This window comes from Bufo bufo, chromosome 1, assembly GCF_905171765.1.
Source record: "Bufo bufo chromosome 1, aBufBuf1.1, whole genome shotgun sequence".
Lineage (NCBI taxonomy): Eukaryota > Metazoa > Chordata > Amphibia > Anura > Bufonidae > Bufo > Bufo bufo.
In genome coordinates, this window is record NC_053389.1 from 445,982,647 (window position 1) to 446,007,783 (window position 25,137).

Genomic DNA, 25,137 nt, shown 5'->3' on the forward strand with positions numbered 1-25,137 from the left:
GTCCCATGAACCTTTGAACCTTTATCACCATTTGGTTATTTTAGGGCCCTGCTCTCATTTATTCTATTGTGATATGATATTACGTTTGTATTTATGACCATCTGATGTATAGTGTGCCATTTTTATTTAAATTTTAATTAAATTTTTATCCTACACTACCGTCTCCTGTTCCCTTATACGGAGTGCCCCTCATCTTTATTACTATTCTTATTTCTTCTATATTGTCAAACTGGTGTCAAAATACCTGTAGACTTTTCATCATGAATACTCTGCATCCCTCACAATCTAAGTTCCCTATCAGTATATCTTTGGAGTGTTGGAGGAAACCCACGTAAACACGGGGAGAACATACAAACTCCATGCAGATGTTGTCCTTGGTTGGATTCAAACCTAGGACCCCATCGCTGCAAGGCACCAAGGGTAAATTAGAACCGGCTTAGTTGCTCAGAGCAACCATCCAGATTCCATCTTTCATTTTGGACAACTCTTTTGGAAAATAAAAGGAGGAATCTGATTGGTTGCTATGAGCAACTAACCCAGTTCTACTTTACACTAGTTTGATAAACGACCCCCATAGTGATTACATTTAGATTTCACTATGGTGCAAGGTCAACATACTATATGGTCACTATGATGCAATTCTACTAGTAACCATAAAGAGACCTCCAGAACTCTGCTGCATCAAGTCTCATTTTCTTCAGTACGTATGTAGCAATTAACTGACAATCTTCTTTTTCAGTCTTTGTACTTAATTATTCTAAAAATTCCAACTTCCATGCACTGAAGTCCTAGAGAGACTGCGGTAGGTACAATCAGGCTGAGCTGCAGTGAAAAAGATTGGGAAGGAAGAGTACCTTAGGCTCCTACAATATAAGTATATTCGCAGGTCATAGCTGCGACAAGCTGCTAACAGGGAAGCAGTACTAATAGGAAGAAATTACAAATATAGCATTTTTAAGCCCAAATAAGGAGTCACTAGACTCTTATACTGAAAAGGATCTTAAATATTAGACTCCTGCAAATGTCCCCCTAACCTACGTAAGACTGAGAAGGTTAGGGGAGCAGGCATGGTGCCAAAGGACTCGTCTGTCATGAGTGCTACTGGTTCAGCCCAGAGCTCCGTCTCTTGGGTGCCCACTACTAGCATGTGACGGAGATCTGATTGACCAGCAGAACTGACAGGCATAAAGACGACATGTCACACTTCTGGTGCTTCGAGGACTGGAAGTGGCTGAGATGACAGGCGAGAGTTTTTTTTTTGCTTTAAACTTTGGCACCTGGCCCGGCCCCTTAAATGCGGTTTGCTAGTCTTGCAGAACCCCTTTAAGGTAGCCATACATGATATAATACTGCAGCTGATAAATGAAGAGAAATGAACAGCCCTCAGCTCCACAACAAATAGGTATGGACTCAAACCACCTTTTCAGCAACAAGATTAAGATGAAAAGATGGCATTTATGTAAAGATTAACACCCATGTCTCAGACTGGGGAATCTATGATGGCATGAGAAGGCTGCAGGAAGAATGTATGGAGACACTAGACACTATTTCAGTATGAGCATCTGATGGCATATGGCCTGCCTTCATCTTTCAGCAATTACTGAAAATATCCTCTTGGATAAAAGGTCTTTTTTCTGATGATTGATCCTTAAAGGCCAACTTTGAAATGAAGACCATTAACTATTCTTGGCAAGGAACACATTATAAAATGCATTTAACCCCATGCAATGACAAGAGAAGAACTCTGAGGAGGAGGAAGATAAGTAAATGCACTTTCCCCTCTTAAGAATGGTGATATTTACCTAGTAGTCTGAAAATTAAGTGAAGCTCATCTTCTACTGTAGAACCTGGAAAAAGAGGTCTTCCTGAAGCCATTTCGAAAAATATACAGCCAACACCCCTTGTAAGAAAGAAGCCACACAAATATTTATCCAAAGCATTTAAAGACAAAATATACATCAAAGCAAATAATTAAAAGTCTTTGTGAATGACAGAAATTAAGATACTGCTAAGGCCTCATGCACACGACTGTTGTGTGTTTTGCGGTCCGCAAATTGCAGATGAGCAAAACACGGATGGCGTCCGTGTGCGTTCCGCGATTTGCAGAACGGCAAGGACAGCCATTAATATAACTACCTATTCTTGTCAGCAAAACAGATAAGAATAGGACAGGTTATATTTTTTTTGCGGACCACGGAACGGAGCAACGGATGCGGACAGCACACGGAGTGCTGTCCGCATCTTTTGCGGCCCCATTGAACTGAATGGGTTTGCCTCCAAGCCGCAAAAACTGCGGCTCGGATGCGGACCAAAACAACGGTCGTGTGCATGAGACCTAACTCAGATTCTACATGTAAACTAGGCAGCTATTGGCAAATTAGACAAATTGTGCCCCCCAACTTCATGTGTAAAATCAATTCACTCAGGAAGCTTTCACATTGCGTTTTCCAGTGTACATCTGCCGTATGCCCTGGGAAAGTTCTAGATGCATACGTCAAATGTATCTACAGGCTCCCAATTCACCCAATAGAGGCCAAAAAGATACAAATACTAAGAAGTACACAGTTGCAGAACTGTTACAGGAAAATATGACCGCATACTGTCTGATACTTTAGGATAACTAACCAGATCAAACAAAAGGAAGTGGTTATGTTTAAGCAGACACAATGTATAATTGCTTAAAGCAACACCTACTGTTACCATTTGCAAGCAACTCGCTTAAAAAATAGAACACACTCCTGTATTCTAAATAGTAGCGTAAAGAGTGCACAAATAAGTGTCGCACACAATATTGCCATGGGGCACACGTAGAGTAAAGCAGTAAATATGATAACAAGTGTATCAAATTGTAGATCCTAGAGCACAGATACTAGACTCCTAGATTAGTCAGAATCATACAGTGAGAAAACATCCAAACTAAAACAAAAATAATTCTGTCATACACAAATAAAAGCTCAGCATAGTATATACTGTATATAAAAAGATAATATAGAAAGACGAAAAATGACAGATCTACCAATTATTAATCTGAGAAACAGCATGCCACACCATTAACGTAGTGTGCGCAAGTCAATAATCGTTGGTTGCATCTGTACAGTGCCAATATATCAACGTCATATATAGTGCTGCAACGTATGTGCTAACTATACTACTGAAGAACATTCATCCTTATTTAGACTTCCAGGACCAGTTACACACTTGCTCTATAGTCCAGACTCACAACCATGTGCACATACAGTCTGTACATTTTCACTTTTCTCCTTACAGTATCAGCTTCTACTAAAAGAATTCCCTATCTAAAAGCATGTTCTCCCCAGAAAACATCCATCCAGGTTTCATCCCTCCTGTAGGACGAGGGCAGACTACCACAAGTAGGATCATAGACTAATCAGGGTTCCTGCCTACACGGTCTTTTGTATTAGTTACCATGTGTTAGCCCAATATCGCGCTATATAGGACTTTTGTACGTATCATGCCCTGCTTGGGTCACAAAACAATTTTAAAATGTATTTTACAAAATCTTAAAAGAGGACCTTTCATCTAGCAAAAAATTCTGAACTAAGTGTCATGATCTGTACAGCGGCATCCAGGGACGTCACTGCACTTACTATTATCCCTGGGCGCCGCTCCGTTCTCCCATTATGCCCTCCGGTATGTTCGGTCACTGGGTTATAGTAGGAGGAGACTGCCCTTGTTCTGCTGGGCGTCTCCTTCTCCTAGGCTGTAGCACTGGCCAATCACAGCGCAGAGCTCACAGACTGGGAGGTTTTTTCTCCCATTCTGTGAGCTCTGTGCTGCGATTGGCCAGCGCTACAGCCTAGGAGAAGGAGACGCCCAGGAGAACAAGGGCAGTCTCCTCCTACTATAACCAAGTGACCGAACATACTGGAGGGCATTGCAGGAAAACGGAGCGGCGCCCAGGGATAATAGTAAGTGCAGTGACATCCCTGGGCGCCACTGTACAGATCATGATACTTCGTTCACATTTTTTTGCCAGATGAAAGGTCCTCTTTAAAGCTTAAGGAACATTTAGCATAAAGGAATCCATGACTGTAAAACGCTAGTTGGCACAAGACAATTCTGATAAAATCTATGCATTCTTCAGGTTTTTGTGTGTCAAAAGCATTTACAATTCTCCATAAACCCTGTGCAGTAAAAGGGTTAATTCACGCAAGTCAGCATGAATAACCATACTTACCACATGTCAATTTGTGTTGAATATTCAGAAGATCCAAGGAGGACATCGGGAGGCCTGTACCATAACGTTACCACTTCATTTGAGTAGGTTTTTGTTGGAACAGACTTGGCTCTCGCTAAACCTTTATTTGAAGGGAAAAGAAAGTTAACAGAAAGAGCAAAAAAAAAAAAAAAAAGCAATTTCTACAAAATAATCAGAAAGACTCGAGAATCATTCAGCAGTAGCGGTCCTCTGGTGTAAACCTGTTTACTACTCCATTTAGAGTTGTTGCGATACCAAATTTTTGATTCCATTTCAATACAATAAAAAAAGTATTGCGATACTCTACACCACGCGAAAAAAACAAAACCAAAAAAAAAAAAAAAAAAACACCTGTTCCGGCGTTCCACGCATAGATTTTTTATTTTATTTTAATAGTTTGGACTTTTCGGACGTGGCGATATGTGATATTTATTGTTTATATATTTTATATGTAAAATTGGGAAAGGGGGTGATTTATACTGTTTTTTTTTTTACAGTTTATTTAATAACTATTTCCCCCCCCCTAGGGGCTAAAACCTGGGATCTTTTGATCCCGGACTTGATACTCTCCCTGCTGCCCTGTGCATAGTGCACACAGCAGCAGGGAGCAGACTATGGCAGCCAGGGCTTCAGTAGCGTCCTGGCTGCCATGGTAACCGATCGGAGCCCCAGGATTACACTACTGGGGCTCCGTTCAGAAGCTGCCACTGTCACCAATGAGAAAAAGGGGAGGGGACCCTGTGGCCACTGCCACCAATGATTTTAATACTGGGGGGGTTGAGGGGGGCGGGCGCACTGCGCCACCAATGATAATTAACCTTTAATACAGGAAGCGGATACTGGCAGCAGATCAGCGGCAGTTAACCCCTCAGGTGCCGCACCTGAGGGGTTAACTGCCGCTGATCACAGCTCCCCGTCAGAGGCAGAGTGCCGGCTATGCGATTCTGCTGCCGGCACCTGCCTCCAGTATTAAAAGTTAAAGAGGACCTTTCATAAGCAGGCTACATGCCAAAACGCTAATGTGAAAGTAGACTTATTTTAGAGTGACAGATGCTGGTCACTACTGGTGGCTAACTCCAATGCTGAGGAGGATTCTTGCCTTAGTTGCAATGTGGGAGTGAGGAGAATTTTTTGCATTTAGTACAACAACACACGTAGAATCTTGTCAAGCCGATGAATAATAAGGCTGACATCCACCAATGTCTATTCCCTTATAGCACCCTCTACACCTTTATCACATAGTTTTATTTTAGTGCCCCGATGCATTTAAAATAAAAAATGAAGCAACTTTGCCAAAGTACTTAGTTATAAAAACGTATTTTGCTTTGCTTGTACAGATCCTATGCAGACATACATGTCTCCATGGTAACAGACAACAAAAAAACCCTGTATAGTGTGCTCTGCCGTCATACTCCCCTTCCAACTTTATGTTACGATACATATGGTGAATTAGGAAGATTTAGAGGACAGACGGACGAGTGGGTGACTGCAGAAATAAATTACCCAGGGGGTCTCTGCCTGTTGCCATGGAGACACAGGTCTGCATAGGTGCTGTAAAAACAAAATGATAGGAACATTTTCATTAAAAGGGTTGGCTTACTTCAGCAAATGGCATTCATCACTTAGACAAATTCAATATAAGGCCCTTACTAATGTATTGTAATTGTCCATATTGTCTCCTTTGCTGGCTGGATTCATTTTTCCATCACATTATACACTGCTTGTATCCAAGGGCTATGACCACCCTGTACACTATAGGAAAAAAGCGACACACAACACAGACCGTCACTTTTCCTATAGTGTGCAAGCACGGCCACCACTGATGGACTGTAGGGTGGTCGTAACCATGGAAACAAAAAGTGTATAATGAAATGAAAAAATGAATGAAGCCAGAAAATGAGACAATATGGACAACAACAATACATTAGTAAGTGCCTTGTATTAACTTGTCTACATGAGAAATGGCATTGGTGAAGTGAGAAAACTTTAGATGCACTGGGACAATAGAAATTGGTTGCGAAGGTGTACATTATGGGACCCATTTTAGTCAATGTACTCTCATTGCCTTGCCGGCTTCAACTTTTCTCTTTTAGTTTTAGAAAGATGTAGCAGGTTAGCAAAAGTCAGTTAATAGCTTTCATGTCTGCAACAAAATCCATTAGGCTAATTTCAGACAAGTGTGTCCTCTTCAGAAATCACGTTCAGTGTGTCAGCGGGGTTTCCCCTTATGGACACTGCTCATTTCTCAGTAGTGCATGGCATTATAATGATTTATAATGCTGTGTGTCTCTGCCTGACCTTACTTTATATTGACCTAATGCTGTAAGTGTAATACTGTAGAAGTAAGGTCATGCAGAGACCCACAGCATTATAAATCATTATATTGCCATACACTCCTGAGAAATGAGAAGTGTCCATAACGGGGAATCACGCCAACACAGCACGATTTCTGCACAGGACACGCTAGTCCGAAAGAGGACTTAGCAGAAACTTGTGCAGTTTTCAGGAGTGGGTGGATATAGTAGAAGTACTATTCGTATTATAGAGAACCCATAATCACAGATGGTAAACACGGGCAGAACCATTTCTACCACTTTTATGAGTATCTGCTATGTGGCGTTGGTGACACCCCCATATCATGTGATCTCTGCATTTCCCTTAGAAACAGAGTCAAATTGAATTCACATGTGGTCGAGCACTTCTCCAACCTTCAGTGGTCCAGAATATAGATTTACGTGGGGACTGTCAAAGTCCAGCTATGAGGATATCCCACATTTCTTGATACATAGGTTGTACTATTCTGCAGAAAAACGGTCTAAATTTTAGGAAAGTATGACAATATCTGTCTAATATCTATGTTATAAATTAGGAGCAGATCTTAAGCATATGTTGTAGAAATGTATACATCGAAAAGCCTTCTGGCACAAGATAAAATGTACACAATATCAGAATTCCCAGATGACATTGTTCATATATTGGGAGACCATATTATATTAAAGAGAACCCATCAAGTGATATTTGCTGCCCCACCTGGCTTCAGGGTATGGTAGACAGAAAGAAGCTCAAAGAGAGAAGCTGAGCTCTGGGATAATACAGTTATATGATTTGGAGCAGGATATCTGAGTAAATTCTGACAAGACGCCTAGGAGAGACAGAAAGAGTCCTGATTACCCAGCCCACATACAGTGATTGACAAGCTTCAGAGTACAGATCACTGCTGTAGATGTGGTCCTGTCGGGATTTAGGCTACCTGCATATTTATGTGGATTACGCTTGTTTTTTCCGTGCAGACTCTTGAGCGGAAAACTGCAGTGTATCACAATATCAGCAAACTGTATGAGATACACATGTACACTTTGCCTTTTTGTCTTCTATGTGGAGATTAAGCTGCCATGTGGATTTGGAAATCCACAGCATGTCAACAGTTTCCACTCTTTTCGGTGGGGATCGGAGATAAAAATCGCATCAAAATTCGCAAGTTACACATGCGGATTTTAATGCGAATTTGGTGCAGAAACTAATAGAAATCCGCACGCAAATTTGTGCGGCGTTTCTGCACCCGTCTGCAGGTAGCCTTAGGTCCCTTTCACACGAGCGAGTTTTCCGCGCGGGTGCAATGCGTGACGTGAACGCATAGCACCCGCACTGAATCCTGACCAATTCATTTCTATGGTGCTTTGTACATGAGCGTTGTTTTTCATGCATCAGTTCTGCGTTGCGTGAAAATCGCAGCATGTTCTATATTCTGTGTTTTTCACGCAGCTCTGGCCCCATAGAAGTGAATGGGACTGCGTGAAAAACTCATTGCATCCGCAAGCAAGTGCGGGTGCGATGCGTTTTTCACTGATGGTTGAAAAACGCATTGCACCCGCGCGGAAAAAACGGAACAACTAAACGCAACCGCAGACAAAACTGACTGAACTTGCTTGCAAAATGGTGCGAGTTTCACTGAACGCACTCTGAACGCATCCGGCCCCAATCCGCAACGCCCGTGTGAAACCAGCCTTACTCTGCTTTCTACTCCAAATCATATAAACCTATAATATCCCAGAGCTCAGCTTCTCTCCCTCCAAACTGCTCTCAGGGCAGACAGCTGCAGAAGTCGCATGGGCCATATTTATCGTAAAGGTACACCACTTTTGTGGTGTGAAAAAAAGTTGCAAACTGCACGTTTGCAACTTTTCAATGGCACTTTCTGGCAAAGATTTCAGTTCAGGCACACGGACTGTCAGATACTGCTCCTAGTTTATGATTAGGTACTCCGCCTCATAAATCAGGTGCAGCATCCAGCAGCGCGTCTGGTTATTGTAGCCCAACGTACACGTGTTTAAATGGATCTAGTGCGAACCACCTAAGAGGAGATCATGGAATCAATATTCAAAAAAAGCAATTAGTGTGGTAAGAATACTTAATATAAAATCCAGGAGTTCCAGGAGTTTTGGGAAATATGTTTAGATCAAATGTCAGTCTAATTATGTTAGCCTGGTTCGTAATTTTTTTTCCCCCCCAATGAGGAGAGGGAATGGTGTAGGGTGGAAGGGATAGCAAGATCTTGATAATTAGACATATTTTATCCTTTTGAAATAGAATTTAAACGTGCAGGGGTCTATTTTTGGAAAAAGCTTTGTGAGGGGTATTTTTAATTCATGTACATTAGAAATCTGTACGATTCCTTATTAGACAAAGTGGAATACCCTTTACATTGTCAAGACTTTGCCACAGATGGAAGGTATTTGTCAATTTATACTAACTTGCTGCCCTTTTTCAAAGTCATTCACTTTCCATAGAGCAAAGGATAGTGCACGCTTCATTTCAGCAAATCATTTTCAACAACTGTCATTAGTGTTATGTAACCAAAGCTTTTTGTCTGCAATTTAAAATTATCCATGTTCAAGTCAATCAACTGCGATAATATGTATGATCACAGTCCATTTCATACTCATTGTTTAGACAGTAAGCACCCCCCCAGCATCGGTGTATGTTAAAATGAAGCTTGCCTGAAAGCTTACTGACTCGCACGCTAGACCAAAGAATACATTAAATGAGCATCTTAAGCATCTTCTGTTCACAGATGTTCAGATAATGACTGGACTTAGAGCAAAAGAAAAGGACAAAGAAAAACTAATCTTGAAACTGAGTCGAGGGAGTAAGGGCCAGGCATTGCAATCAACTCACAAAAGGAAGTCTGATATTAGAAGCCGTTTCTAGCAGAAGAAAAAAAAAATTACAATTCTTAAACCTACACCTGGTGTATGTATGGTCACTTGCTTCCATGTGTCCTCCCTTGGTACTGCTGCTAATCTGTTTTGCGAGGGGTGGAATCAGTCTCCTTCCCCCTCTGGCAGATGACAATATAGCCCCCTCTTATTTACTTACTATCCCTGAAAGAGTCTTCTCAGCTATACTGTCAAGTGTGTACAGACATGACAGAGAGCCATGTAACCAACTTACCAAAATCTGCAAGCTTCAACTCCCCCTTTTCATTAATGAGGAGGTTCTGTGGCTTCAAGTCCCGGTGAAGAACTTTCCTTTTGTGACAATAAGCTAAGCCTCTTAAAATCTGATATAAGAATATCTGTAGGAAAACAGAAGCAAGTCTGATTAGGTTTTATTTCCTGCATTGTAAGGACTTAACAATATGTATGGCACAACCTGCTGTACTCTGTACCCTATGCTTCTAGTCAGAACTATTTAAAGAGGACCTGTCACCTCTCCTGCCAGGTCTGTTGTACCATCTACTTGCATTCCCATGCACCTTTTCTTGTGACTATGTTGTGCCATTCCTTTATTATTCCTGCTAAAAGTTATGAATAAATTGCTAGCAATTTGCAATGAAAATTCAGATAGGTGTTACCAGTTGATGGTGTGACACATACAGTATTACACAGTGACACTGACAGCACTGATGGGACAATGCCTTTATATAGTACAAAGCTGAAAGGGGGGAGAATGATCGGATGCTAGATGCCACCAAGGATCAATATACACTGCTCCAAAAAAATAAAGGGAACACTTAAACAACACAATGTAACTCCAAGTCAATCACACTTCTGTGAAATCAAACTGTCCACTTAGGAAGCAACACTGAGTGACAATCAATTTCACATGCTGTTGTGCAAATGGGATAGACAACAGGTGGAAATTATAGTCAATTAGCAAGACACCCCCAATAAAGGAGTGGTTCTGCAGGTGGTGACCACAGACCACTTCTCAGTTCCTATGCTTCCTGGCTGATGTTTTGGTCACTTTTGAATACTGGCGGTGCTTTCACTCTAGTGGTAGCATGAGACGGAGTCTACAACCCACACAAGTGGCTCAGGTAGTGCAGCTTATCCAGGATGGCACATCAATGCGAGCTGTGGCAAGGTTTGCTGTGTCTGTCAGCGTATTGTCCAGAGCATGGAGGCGCTACCAGGAGACGTGGAGGAGGCCGTAGGAGGGCAACAACCCAGCAGCAGGACTGCTACCTCCGCCTTTGTGCAAGGAGGAACAGGAGGAGCACTGCCAGAGCCCTGCAAAATGACCTCCAGCAGGCCACAAATGTGCATGTGTCTGCTCAAACGGTCAGAAACAGACTCCATGAGGGTGATATGAGGGCCCGACGTCCACAGGTGGGGGTTGTGCTTACAGCCCAACACCGTGCAGGACGCTTGGCATTTGCCAGAGAACACCAATATTGGCAAATTCGCCACTGGCGCCCTGTGCTCTTCACAGATGAAAGCAGGTTCACACTGAGCACATGTGACAGACGTGACAGAGTCTTGAGACACCGTGGAGAATGTACTGCTGCCTGCAACATCCTCCAGCATGACCGGTTTGGCATTGGGTCAGTAATGGTGTGGGGTGGCATTTCTTTGGAGGGCCGCACAGCCCTCCATGTGCTCGCCAGAGGTAGCCTGACTGCCATTAGGTACCGAGATGAGATCCTCAGACCCCTTGTGAGACCATATGCTGGTGCGGATGGCCCTGGGTTCCTCCTAATGGAAGACAATGCTAGACCTCATGTGGCTGGAGTGTGTCAGCAGTTCCTGCAAGACGAAGGCATTGATGCTGTGGACTGGCCCGCCCGTTCCCCAGACCTGAATCCAATTGAGCACATCTGGGACATCATGTCTCACTCTATCCACCAACGTCACGTTGCACCACAGACTGTCCAGGAGTTGGCAGATGCTTTAGTCCAGGTCTGGGAGGAGATCCCTCAGGAGACCGTCCGCCACCTTATCAGGAGCATGCACAGGCGTTGTAGGGAGGTCATACAGGCACGTGGAGGCCACACACACTACTGAGCCTCATTTTGACTTGTTTTAAGGACATTACATCAAAGTTGGATCAGCCTGTAGTGTGTTTTTCCACTTTAATTTTGAGGGTGACTCCAAATCCAGACCTCCATGGGTTGAAAAATTTGATTTCCATTTTTTTTTACTTTTGTGTGATTTTGTTGTCAGCACATTCAACTATGTAAAGAACAAAGTATTTCAGAAGAATATTTAATTAATTCAGATCTAGGATGTGTTATTTTTGTGTTCCCTTTATTTTTTTGAGCAGTGTATTTAAACTGTCAAGATAATTGCTTTAAAATGGACAGGAAGGAACATTTCTTAAAATGTCTAAATACATAATACAACTAGAAGGTACAGTGGATATAAAAAGTCTACACACCCCTGTTAAAATGTCAGGTTTCCGTGATGTATAAAAATGAGACAAAGATAAATCATTTCAGAACTTTTTCCACCTTTAATGTGACCTATAAACTGTACAACTCAATTGAAAAACATACTGAAATCTTTTAGGTGGAGGGAAGAAAACAAAAATAACAAAAATAATGTGGTTGCATAAGTGTGCACACCCTCTTATAACTGGGGATGTAGCTGTGTTCAGAATTAGGCAATCACATACAAAATCAAGTTAAATAGGAGTCAGCATACACCTGCCATCATTTAAAGTGCCTCTGATTAACCCCAAATAAAGTTCAGCTGCTCTAGTTGGTCTTTCCTGAAATTTTCTTAGTCGCATCCCACAGCAAAAGCCATGGTCCACAGAGAGCTTCCAAAGCATCAGAGGGATCTCATTGTTAAAAGGTATCAGTCAGGAGAAGAGTACAAAAGAATTTCCAAGGCATTAGATATACCATGGAACACAGTGAAGACATCATCAAGTGGAGAAAATATGGCACAACAATGACATTACCAAGAACTGGACGTCCCTCCAAAATTGATGAAAAGACGAGAAGAAAACTGGTCTGGGAGGCTACCAAGAGGTCTACAGCAACATTAAAGGAGCTGCAGGAATATCTGGCAAGTACTGGCTGTGTGGTACATGTGACAACAATCTTCCGTATTCTTCATATGTCTGGGCTATGGGGTAGAGTGGCAAGACGAAAGCCTTTTCTTATGAAGAAAAACATCCAAGCCAGGCTACATTTTGCAAAAACACATCTGAAGTCTCCCAAAAGCATGTGGGAAAAAGTGTTATGGTCTGATGAAACCAAGGTTGAACTTTTGGGCCATAATTCCTAAAGATATGTTTGGCCCAAAAACAACACTGCACATCACCAAAACAACACCATACCCACAGTGAAGCATGGTGGTGGCAGCATCATGCTTTGGGGCTGTTTTTCTTCAGCTGGCACTGGGGCCTTAGTTAAGCTAGAGGGAATTATGAACAGTTCCAAATACCAGTCAATATTGGCACAAAACCTTCAGGCCTCTGCTAGAAAGCTGAACATGAAGAGGAACTTCATCTTTCAGCATGACAACGACGCACAGCATACATCCAAATCAACAAATGTATGGCTTCACCAGAAGAAGATTAAAGTTTTGGAATGGCCCAGCCAGAGCCCAGAGCTGAATCAGATTAATAATTTGGAGTGTTTTTGCAAAGAAGAGTGGGCAAATCATGCCAAGTCAAAATGTTCCATGCTGATAGACTCATACTCAAAAAGACTCAGTGCTGTAATAAAATCAAAAGTTGCTTCAACAAAGTATTAGTTTAAGGGTGTGCACACTTATGCAGCCATATTATTTTATTTTTATATTTTTTCCTCCCTCTACCTAAAAGATTTCAGTTTGTTTTTCAATTGAGTTGTACAGTTTATAGGTCACATTAAAAGGTGGAAAAAGTTCTGAAATGATTCATCTTTGTCTCATTTTTTTACATCACAGAAACCTGCCATTTTAACAGGGGTGTGTAGACTTTTTATAGCCACTGTACATCTTAGATCTCCATATCGTGGACACATTTTTACAAAAGGAGCGATGGCTTTTATTCACAAAGTTCAAAGACCAAAAGCTAAGAGATGGCTCTCTGATGGGGTGTTCAGGAAGGACATACAATTGATTGCAATTGGCTCGATCTATAATCAGGCAAAGCCTTACTCTGCTCATGAGAGCTTCTGTTAAAATACCACTTCAGGGGTTATGTACCTTTACATTGTGTATGCTCATAATGTTCCCACAGTCATCCATATATTGCTTCAAATCTTTGTCCTAGGAAGAAAAATATCTGTCACTGCAAAAAATATTTGGCTCATAGGATTTAGAATTCCATAAGACACCATTACTACATTATACAAACACCACACAGTTTAGAAAAAAAGACTAATGGGAGAATTTATCATTGTAGGTGTATCGGAGGTCAGTTTTGAGACTGGTGTTGCTGCAATTGCACCATATTTATGAGATTGGTGCACAGTAGAGATGAGCGAATTTTATATTTTGAAATTCGTCCACGCTTCGTTTGGTGATAAAAGCAGAATTGCGTTATGGATTCCGTTACCACGGACCATAACGCAATTATATGATGGAATGCATAACGGAATGCCTTTAGAGGCATTCAGTTATTCATTCCGTCATAATAGAAGTCTATGGGCTGCAAAACGTATCCGTCCCATTTCCGTTTTTCAGGGGAGTCCTCTCCTGCATAACAGAAAAGGGACGGATCAATTATGCAGGCCATAGACTTCTATTATGACGGAATGAATAATGGAATGCCTCTAAAGGCATTCTCTCAGAGAATTGCATTATGGTCCGTGGTAACGTAATCCATAACACAATTCTGCTTTTACCACCAAACGAAGCGTGAACAAAATTCATAACATGAAATTTGCTCATCTCTAGTGCACAGTAATAAATTTGGCGCAAGTGCGATGTGATTTATGCCTATATCAGTAAAGTATGCCTGTTCTTTGCCTGACGTGCCGTCGCTAACTCACAGTGCGCATGCAGAATTTTTTGGGCAGGTAAAAATTAGGCAGCATTCAAAATGGCCCCCATTATAGTCAATTACCCCACAATAGTTCAGTTATATGCTGAATCCAGCCCTTGTATTTTGCTCTGCTTCCGTGATGGAGCAGACCAACAAACTGCTAATGCTAGTGTGAACCCCACCTGAAAAGTAGAGTGCGAGGTTCGGAGACCACTCCCTCTATTGTTTTACAGGAAAGTCACAGTTTATAAAATTGTAATCGCGAACCGCTTTTGGTAAAGCACTGCCTTTATTTGATTACATCTCCCTTGCCGACTAAGCAGACATCAAGTACATCTTACCACCTAACCATGCTAGTGTGCTGGGCATTTAACATTAACACACTAAACATAGGTGGCATTTCCCGAAGTGTAGACTACGTAGTCATGTTTACTCTCTTTTACTATTCTTGTGAGGCCTATCCATACTTTTAGGGTACCTGAAATAAACCTATATATACACACACAGGATGTGTTCAGCAACCTCGTAGACACTTATTAGACACCAAAGTTGTATCTTTAAATGTGAGGCACAATAGAAGAATTAAAATGTATAGCTGCCATCTTATCACCTTTTTTGTTGGTCATTGGGCAAGGGGGAGAACTGTGCTGCAGCTAAGTAAATAACAGACAGGACCCCATGGGTACAGATCGAGCAGTGTGATGCATGATACTGGTTATCTGAACAAAATCTACATTTACACCCCCTCATTTCACAAAGCAGGCAAACTATTCTATACATACCAGGTATTCAAAGACGAGTGTTAATGATTTTTCTGTATGAATAATATCATGTAAGGTGACAATGTTTGCATGCTTCAGGTCCTTCAATAACGAGACTAGGAAAAAGAGGAAAGAGATGAGTGGCCTTCTAGTGAACATCAGAGTGTATCAAGCCAGTGAAATCTTTTACAACACTACAAATCATCGTACATACACTCAGAATACTGATATCCTAGTAATGGACATTTTCTTTAAAACCTGGCCTAATCCTGGTATTTACTGCTTGCAATGCTTATCCTTGGCTTTACCTAAGCAGAAATGTTTGGCCAAAGGTCTCAGATATTTCACCTCCCACTATAACATTTTGATACCTGTTCTTAAAAACATGCTGGTAAGGAGACAATCACATGCATCTCTTTCATCACAAATGGCCCCAGAAGTGCCATTTACAAAATCCTTTGTTGGGCTTTTAAATCGCACCAGTCTTTACATGTGATATTATGACCCCGTATACCACTGAGGTGGTTCTGGGAAAAATTTCCTCCAGATATTACACATGTAACATTAGGAACATGCTCTTATTATCATCGATATGAATAAATTTGAGTTTATGGGGCATGCTTGGTTCTACAGTACTGTGCAACTCACTCATTGGCACTCAGAATGAAGGTTATTTCTTGATGTAAAAAGCATAGCCATTATGATAAATATTTTCGAAGGAGAAAAGACACTTTTTATATTGTCAGATAAGTTTGTTCATTGTAATAACAGTTGTTGGCAAGAATAAAAGTTTCAACCAATAGTGTAGTAAGCTTACCTTCTCTAATGGCCGTGCACGGAGCCCCTTCTTCGTGTTCCAATCGAATTTCTTTCAGGGCTACAAGGTTTTCCGTTAACTTGCTCCGTCCTTTAAATACTGTGGCATAAGTCCCCTGGAAACAAAGATTTCCTACTTTAAGCATTTACATAGATAACACACCTGGAAGAAGCACTCGGCCTGGCACAGAAACTAACAGCTATTTCAGTTAAGGCTCAGTTCACAACTGCGTTGCAATTCTGTTTTTCTGTTCGGCCATAGGAAGAGAAAACCGGAATTGCCAGATCTGGCATATGGCAACACAGCGGATTAGTGTTTAGCACTGGTGCCTTGCAACCTTGGGGTTCTAGGTTCAAATCTGACTAAAGACATCATCTGAATGGAGTTTGACTATTCAACCCCTTGTTTGCATGGGTTTCCACCCACACCCCAAAGACATACAGATAGTAAATCTAGATTGTGAGCTCCACTGGGGACAGTAAAGGGTCCTGTACACAGGCCGAGAATCCTAAAGATAATTGCTAACGAGCGTTGATAGGAATGCTTGTTAGGGATTAGCTGGCACTGTAAATGTACCGCCGAACACCTAATGAATGAGCGAAACACTCGTTCGAGTAATCTGATCATGTGTACACAAAAATGGATCCTGCTGGCAGCAGATCGTGCTGTGTGAACACGATCTGCTGCTGGTAAACCATGCGTCAGCATGGGGAAGAGTGATGGCATTAGCAACTGCTCCTCCCTATACTCTAGGGAGGAGATCGCTGCATGTAAATGCATCTCCTCCACCAGTGAGCAGCAGATTGTTGTGAAAGAACGCTTCCTTCCCAAAAATCTGCTGCTCTGTCGTCCCATGTAAAGGGCTCTTCAGTGATAATGTCTGTAAAGCGCCTCAGAATATGTTGGCACTATACAAGAAAAATAAATAATAGGCCAGACACCTCCTGCCCCAATAACTATAATGGGGTTTGTCGGGTATCTGGCCTTATGCTGGACTAAGCGTTCATTTGGGACAAACGCCTGCTTAACAATGAAGGAGACCACTGCAGTTATATGCAGCGATCTCCTCCTCAGTATGGGGAGGAGTGATCTCTAATGCCATCTCTTGGACCCATATTAAATCATTGTTTGCGCGCAGCAGACGCTGTTTAGATAGCAAGATCTGCTGCCGGCAAACGATTATTTAAGTGTCCAGACGAACAATCCTATAACCCGATTCATAGGATAATTGGCAGCACCTTTACACTGACAGATCATCAATAAAGATGGTACCTACGAATTCTTGTTAGCAATAATCTCCCCAATGTTCAGCCAGTGTAAAGGGGCCTTAAGAGAAAGGTAACATTACATTCAGCTTTGTGCCTGGTTTAACAGTATACTTCCTGCTGACAGGCCCCGTTTAAGACCTATTGCAAAGTTGTTTTATTTTAGATGTATTAGGACAATTAAAAAATGTGTTCACCAAGCAAGACATAGCCTTTAACGACTGTTTCATTTGAACTTTGATAAAATTTCTTTCGGGCCACCACCAATTTTAAGATCTGTCTGCTGTCAGCAAATGAGAACATTATAAGTTCTGGAAAAATTATAAATTCTGGAAATGAAAAACCCTAAACAGTCCAAATACTTCTCAGATCAGTGCTGATGTGATTACTTGACAAAGTAGTAAAAAAAGGTAGAGCACTGTGTCTTGGAAACAAAGTCAGAACCCCACTTTGACTTGATACTGACAGCACAATCCTAAGGGTAGGTAGGTCATCAATATCAAAGTCACTGAAAGCCCTTATAAGACTCCATTCACATGTCAGCAAATTGCTTTACAGGTGCGGACCCATTTATTCTCTATGGGGACGGAATGGATGCGGAGAGCACACTATGTGCTCACCGCAGCCGCATTTCCGGAGCGCCCCTTCCGCCCCGATCTTCCGGTCTGCAGCTCAGGAAAAAAAAATAGAACATGTCCTATTCTTGTCCGCAATTGCGGACAAGAATATGCAGTTCTATGGGGGTGCCGGCCGGGTGTATTGCGGATCCGCAATGGACTTCGGACGTCTGAATGGACCCCAAGACTGCATTTGTTTCAGGACTTTCCATCATGCCATGATTAAACTATTTTTGGAATGCCCCTTTAAACTTCTCCTGAAATTAGGTTTTATGCAAGTTGTGACAACCATTATAGATTTGGGGAAAGAAACAGCTGTAAAAAACAAACAAAAAAAAATTTAAATAAATGTTTTGCTTTACCCAGACAAAAAGTGGTTTGTGCAAAACGTCAGTGTGACACATCTAGGTTAACCCATTAATTATACAATTAAAATGGTTTACTAACCTCTCCAAGCTTCTCCAACTTGACATACGTCTCCATCTTCCCAAACCCAATTTCTGACTGTGATCATATAAAGAAAACAGAGTAAAAGGGGAAAAATGCTGTATTAGAGCAGTATTTACAAACCAAGTGACATGTATACCTTATTAAGCCCTCACATCTATAAAGTCATTGAAGTAGTGCAGAATCATTATTTTTTTTCATACAGTAAAATATTACCGTATATCTGACTGACCGACCAGTATAGGCTAGAGAAAAAATGAAACCACAAAGTATAGATAGCTAGAGACAAACAAATCAATTGTAAACTTATCAAACAAATTGCATCTAAATAAAGAATGAGAAAGACTAAAAGGAGTCCTAGAAGACCTCAAAGCGCCAAACACTACTTTTCAGGCTAATTGCAGAAATTCTGATTTAAATAAAATAGATTCCTTTCACCAATTTAGCCAAATCAAATTTTGAATAATTGTCTCATCTCTATATATAACCTTTAGTGTTCTTCTACTATACTATTACCAACTGAGCTCCATTCTTTACCCTGCAGCACTGGTCTGCTGGTCCTTCAAACCACTGATAGTGCTGTATAATATATTTACATTGTAATGTTGTTTTTCCATATTTACAACATAGTATTTTTTTTCGCCATAGTTCTGTGATGTTTTACCAGTGATGCTCTTCGTGATCGCCTGCTCATCGGTTGATCAAACGGTGGGCTATTAATCTGCAGTTTCTCCAAGTATCCATCAGGTATCCTGATATCAGCTGGAAGTGAGAGGCGCTTATTTAAGTCCTAACAGAAGAGGAAGAAAAAATAATAATTAAATATAGGGGGTATATGCAATAGTCTATAAAACATTAGCAAATCGCTATGCCTAGAACTCTGCACTCACTAAAGACTGCTATGTATATACATATTATATATAACCTAACATTCTTTTACATGTATCCTCATGTTGGAATATACAATAAAGAAGAACCGCAACTAATGGTGAGTGCCACTGGACTTTTTGTTTTTTCTTAAAGTTATATACATATTATAACAATGTCCCATGAAAGAGGTGTTATCATTGCTAAGTGATATTTTATTAACATGTTCATACAGGAGGTCAGAGGGTTTGTAGAATGCAACATGTGAAACAATACCTACCAATGTAGTACACGTGAAAAATACGGACACAAAATGGGGATGTGGCTCTTCCCAGAAAGGCAGAAACATAGGCAATATAACCTTCTGTATTCGAATTAATCAAACTGAGCTATGTATATTCAATAACACCAAATCAAACACATCAGCCGCGTTTTAGCAACAAGCAAATGTTTGCTAATTCAGACCCAATAGCCAATAATGTTCCTAGATAATAGAATTCCTAGCCGCCCTGCAAGTCTTACCTGTGCACACTGCAAATACATGCGCTGCTGCTAATTAAAAGTACTCTAGTAGATTCTGAGTGGATTTACACCAGAATTCTGGGAGGCTCGTTCCCATTGCGGCCTGCTATTGGCTCAGACCTCTGTTTTCATCCGCACAACGAGGAGATGCAGCGGCGGCCATGCGGGCATCAGAAGCAAAGCGGGTGCCAGGGAGCCCGGTAAGTACAACCTCTGAAGGGTCTGGGCATATGGGGGAGGCATTTTAGGGGTTGGATAATCACTTTAAAAGTAAAGCTGACCACACACATTAGATGTGCATTGGTTGAACCTGCCGATTTTGATGGATTCAGCTGAACATCTAATGTGAATGGTAGCCTCCCAACTCTTCCCAGACAGCAATAAGGATCAGGCACACTGTACTTAAAGTCCCGACCACCAGCTGGCTGGGAAACCGCTTGTTCTTTCAGTAGCTGCCATTGCGGGGGGGATGGGGGGGGGGGGGGGAAGATACATTTGTGGTATAAACTTAGACTAGACAGTCTAAAAGGGAACCAGATTTATCATCCAGTGTGGTCTAAATTTATACTGTGTAAAAATTTGTATTAGTAAATCTGCTCCACTATATATACACACTATATGGAACATGGTCTAGATAAAGCTGGAACTTCCAAAACAAGACGACATTTTGTTGGCACTTGAAATCCTTTGGCTAGTACAAAAACTCCTAGGGCAGATCTATAAAACCTGGGCCGTTCCCTAGAGATTGCAGACAGCTGGAGATTAGATGCTTGTTTGCTAGGCAAATAACATTAATGAATTGTCTTACACATGTTCAATGAACCCTTACTACATTTTTCCGGCTTCCCTCTGTTTTAGCCATAAACCGTCCTAGGATACAACATATGCCCAGATTTACGAATACTAAAGATGACGTCTAGACCTGTGCCAGACAGTGGATCAGGTTGGATGATAAATCCGGGGCAGGAATAGACACGTCCCTAACTCTATACCAACTATTCAATGGCTTCCTTTGAGACACATTTTATCTATGGTGTGTGGCCCCTTGGTAGTCCACAACATTGGCAGTAAACTGCATTAATGTATTGTTGAGAAGTAGATTAATGGAGCATGGAAAGAAACAGGCAATTTCCTAAAACCATGTTAACCACCTAACTGTTCTAATCTGGGCTCTGGCAGAAGTGGAAGGAGGAGAGGGGGGCTGCTTTTAACTCCTGATTAGTAGCAGCTAGCAGAACAGGCCTGGTTATGTTTGAAAGCTGGCATTCAAGGTTTCCATACATTAGCCCAACATCATTTTAACTTCATAATAAAATTAACTTTCAGCTGCATTCTGATTTCCATCAGTGATATTTTCCCAAGTAGCGAAGACAATGCTGTAATTCTGGTATTGTTTGAAAACTTGGAATGCCAGCTTTCAAACATTACAAAGCTCATATCTTTAGCTGCTACCAAACCAGAGATATGAGCCGCTTCAATCTGGAGGAGGAGGGGGAGCAGTTGCAGTGCTGACAGCGTGCAGGAAGAAAGGAAAAACAGTAATAAAAAAATTTATAATAATAAATATAAAAATGTGGCATCAATGTACTGAATCACATAATAAAGTTATGTTATTTTTACCACCCAGTAAACGCCGTAAATAAATTCCACAAAATATTAATATTTCCCTCTAAAAATAAGTCATTTACTATACTATATATACACTCCAAAATGGTTCCAAAAAAACCTACAACTAATCCTGCAAAAAAAAAAAAAAAAAAAAAGAAGAATTTAGAAGAAAAAAACGTTATAAGTGCTGGAACACAAAAGGGGAAAATATTATTGGCCCTTAACAGTGATGGCCAGTTCGCTGGGTTCGCCCGCGAACACATGCGGCTGCCATCTTAACACACAAGTCCGGCGAGGCACAGGTAAGCCCTTACCTGTGCCGCGAGCCGGTCTGAAACAAATGCGGTCAGCGGGAGCAGGCAGTTCCGAGAACAGTCGCCGGGGGCCTTCATCGGGCTGTTCTCAAAACTGCCTGCTCTCGGCACAGGCACAGGCAAGGGCTTACCTGTGCCTCGCCGGACTTGTGAGTTAAGATGGCAGCCCACGTGTTCGCGGGCGAACACAGCGAACTGCCCATCACTGGTCCTTAACCCCTTTTTACGGCGGCCGGTCACTAAGGGGCCTTAGGGGTTAAAAAAAGCGGTGGCCCAGTCTAAGCACTGCACGGGTCCCCCGTGCAGCGAACCACATAAAAAATAAAATAAAATTCTAAAAAAAAATTACGCTTTTTTTCCATTGAAAATACGCTTTTCAATAAAAAAAATTGCAAAAATTAAACTAAAAATTCTTCCCCATATGTTTGGTATTGCCGTAAAGACCCGGACTACATAAATATCATGTAAATTATCCCCTACGGTGAATGCCGTAAAAAAAAAAAAAAAAAAAAAAAAAAAAAAAGATGAATTGCTAATTTATTCTCAGTTGCCACCGAAAAAAACGTAACAAGTGATCAAAAAGCGCCATTTACTCCAAAATGATGCCAAGTTGTCCCCCAAAAATCAAGCCCTCACACAACTCCATATAAAATAAAATAAAAAAATAAAATAAAGTTATGGGTCTTGGGAAGCGGCATTGCAAAAACTTTTTTTTTTTTTTATAAAAAAAAGTAGTAAAACGTAAAAAAAACTATATGTATTTGGTATCACTGTAATCGGACTGAGTCAGAACAAAAATATGGTAATTATACCGAAAAATTAACGCCGTAAAATTTATAATGTAAAAATGCAGTGCCAGTATTGCTGTTTTTCCCTATCTCCCTCCCAGAGTTAATAAAAGTCAAATCAGAAAGTTATGTGCACCCAAAAATGACACCATTAAAAACTACAACTTGTCCCTCAAAAAACAAGCCCTCAAAGTTATATAGACGGAAAAAATAAAAAAGGAAAACGTGATGATGACGACTATGAAAAAAGGAAAAAAAAAAAAACGTTTGGTCAGTAAGGCCCAAAACAGGCTGGTCACTAAGGGGTTAAGGCTAAAATTAATTAAGTCACTAAGCACTTAAAAATGCAATTGTGTCCCCCGAGTTGTGCACCAACAAGATTTACTGCATACACACATTAAAAATCTACAAAAAAAGTGACATTTTTGTGAGGTTTTTCCAATTTTAATGTGACTGTCAGGTGGTTAATATAGAAAAGTTCAGTTTTTTTAAGCATGAGTGCACCAATAATAAGTATGGACGTTCTGAGGCATTTAAACAGCTTGCAGTTTCGCAGTTGGCGGAAACCAGACTAATTTTGATCGTAGAGCTGGCTGCTCCGTAACAGAGGCCTCGGGGGCATTTTTTTGCTTCTAGCAGCTATTTGCTTAAATATAACTTGAAATTGAGAGACTACAGTGAAGATTAGTTTATCAATCCATCCGATCCATATGTAATTTCTGTAGGAAGGAGAGAAAGGCAGAATCTTTACATACAACAAAGTAAGAAATTATTTCAAATATTTCAATATTAAATTGGACTTCACCCTCCCCCTTAATCCTTTAATGGAATATCTCACTATTAAAAGTTTTGGGCGACTAGCCTTCTAACAAAATTACTTTTTTTAACCAGAGGAAACTAAATTGTCAGCTACTTTTAGGCTAAATGCACACGATCAGGACTGCGTGCGGATTTTCTGCGCGGAAAATCCGCACGCAAGGTCATGTACATTTTATTCTATGAGAATTTGAAATTCTCAGTGCACACGATGCAGATTTTTTCCGCACGAATTTTGACCTGCGGTGCGGATTTTAAATCCGCAGCATGTCAATTTATTTTATTTTTCCTGACCGGATTTTCTTCATGCACTTAGTAATATCCGCACCAAATCTGCCTGCAAATCTGCACCAATTGATGCGGATTGACCGCACAGATTTGCCTGCGAACACCTGCGGATTTCAGTGCGGATGCTCCGCACATGAATCCTGAACGTGTGCATGTACTCTTAGAGTCCTCTTTTTGCAGACTCCAGAAATGTGTTGATGAGATATAATTTCTAATGTCAGTTTTCATGTTTGCTTCTTCAACATAAGGGAACCCATGGTTTTATCAGGGCTGAGAATGCCAGCTCAATAATTCATGTTCTGCCTCACAGGCTAAGTAGTACTGATTTACACTCAAGTGCAGATCCGTATACCATCAAATCAAATCAGTGGCTCCGAGTCTATATGTGCTTCAGGCAGGAGCTGCTGCCAGCTTTAAGGATGACGAGAATGGAAAAAAATAATTATATATATATATATATTATATACATACACATATATACAGTACATTATGCATCAAGAGAATAAAGTCTAATTGAACCCAATTCCTAACCAAAAATTTATAGAAAAAAAATATTATCCAGCTGTAAACATATTTCCTCAAACTCTTCCCCCAAAATAATAATTCTTAAAAATGATAATTTGATAGAAACATAACAAAATGTGATAATGACTAATAACTTGCAGGACTCATCGTGTTTGCCATGTAAGACCAGTTTTCAGAATACACCAATAGATTACAACAGCCTGCAGTAGGGTGAAAGAATTCAGTCTGGATTTTAATTTGTCCTATCAGCCAAATTTGAGGAGCCTTGTACTCTGTATCCTGATTTCAAGAGAAGCCTTTTGATAATTACAACTAAGGAACTCATATTTATGATATTTAATAAGGCTTTAAATCAAAGTATATAACTAGCTCTATTAGATCACAGTCTATGTACTGAGCTGCAGTCATCAGATCACACAATCTCCAGACATACTACATCTTTCAACTCTTCGCACTATTGACATGCAGGACTGAGATCAGTTTCTAAGGAAACAAAAAGCTCAATTTAGCAAATATTGATTGCCAACAGATAACTGGAGCTCATCTTTTATAATGGTACTTGCAGTACTCCTAGAATTCCAATAGAGAGCAGCATTTTTCCAATCCTGGTGTCCAACACAGCCTGATTCAGGGCCAAACCATACTTGTGTTTGACGGTAAACATAGGAGATGTCTGAACTTCACTAGAAGCTTATTTTACATCTGAATCAAAAGGAAAGTGAAAATTTTGTTTCCAATGACGTGGAAATAAACTTTGCCTATAGCGTCTTATCCCAAGCATTATAATTAGGTTTTACATTCTCTTCCTGTACCTAATTTGATAAATCAAATGATCTTACAGTGAAGTTTTGTGCAGCAAACAATTAAAAATAAGGCCGGTAAACTAAGAAAAATGTTTGGACATGTTAAAAGTTTCATGCAGAAAGACAATGTCTGAATATCCCTATATAACCTTAGATTTTTTGGCAAACAACCAAATATCTGATAGTTAATAGGAAGTTATTTTTAGGTAATTTTTTCACAATTTCTTTGTTATAGTAATATAAATTATAGTAAGAAAAAAAAAATAAAAAAATCGAA

General features: G+C 40.6%; 1 protein-coding gene across 5 annotated transcripts in view; it reads right to left on the minus strand.

Moving 5' to 3' along the window:
• Positions 1 to 25,137, minus strand: part of CDK17 (cyclin dependent kinase 17) — a 131,889-nt gene that overhangs the window by 20,546 nt on the left and 86,206 nt on the right. For all 5 annotated transcript variants that reach the window (XM_040408215.1, XM_040408209.1, XM_040408184.1 and 2 more), the window contains 8 exons: positions 18,994 to 19,119; positions 18,330 to 18,386; positions 16,001 to 16,115; positions 15,205 to 15,299; positions 13,642 to 13,704; positions 9,671 to 9,794; positions 4,199 to 4,319; positions 1,803 to 1,900 (listed from right to left, as the gene is read on the minus strand). In XM_040408215.1, coding sequence (XP_040264149.1) covers positions 1,803 to 1,900; positions 4,199 to 4,319; positions 9,671 to 9,794; positions 13,642 to 13,704; positions 15,205 to 15,299; positions 16,001 to 16,115; positions 18,330 to 18,386; positions 18,994 to 19,119 — 799 coding nt within the window. The remainder of the gene's footprint in view (positions 1 to 1,802; positions 1,901 to 4,198; positions 4,320 to 9,670; positions 9,795 to 13,641; positions 13,705 to 15,204; positions 15,300 to 16,000; positions 16,116 to 18,329; positions 18,387 to 18,993; positions 19,120 to 25,137) is intronic.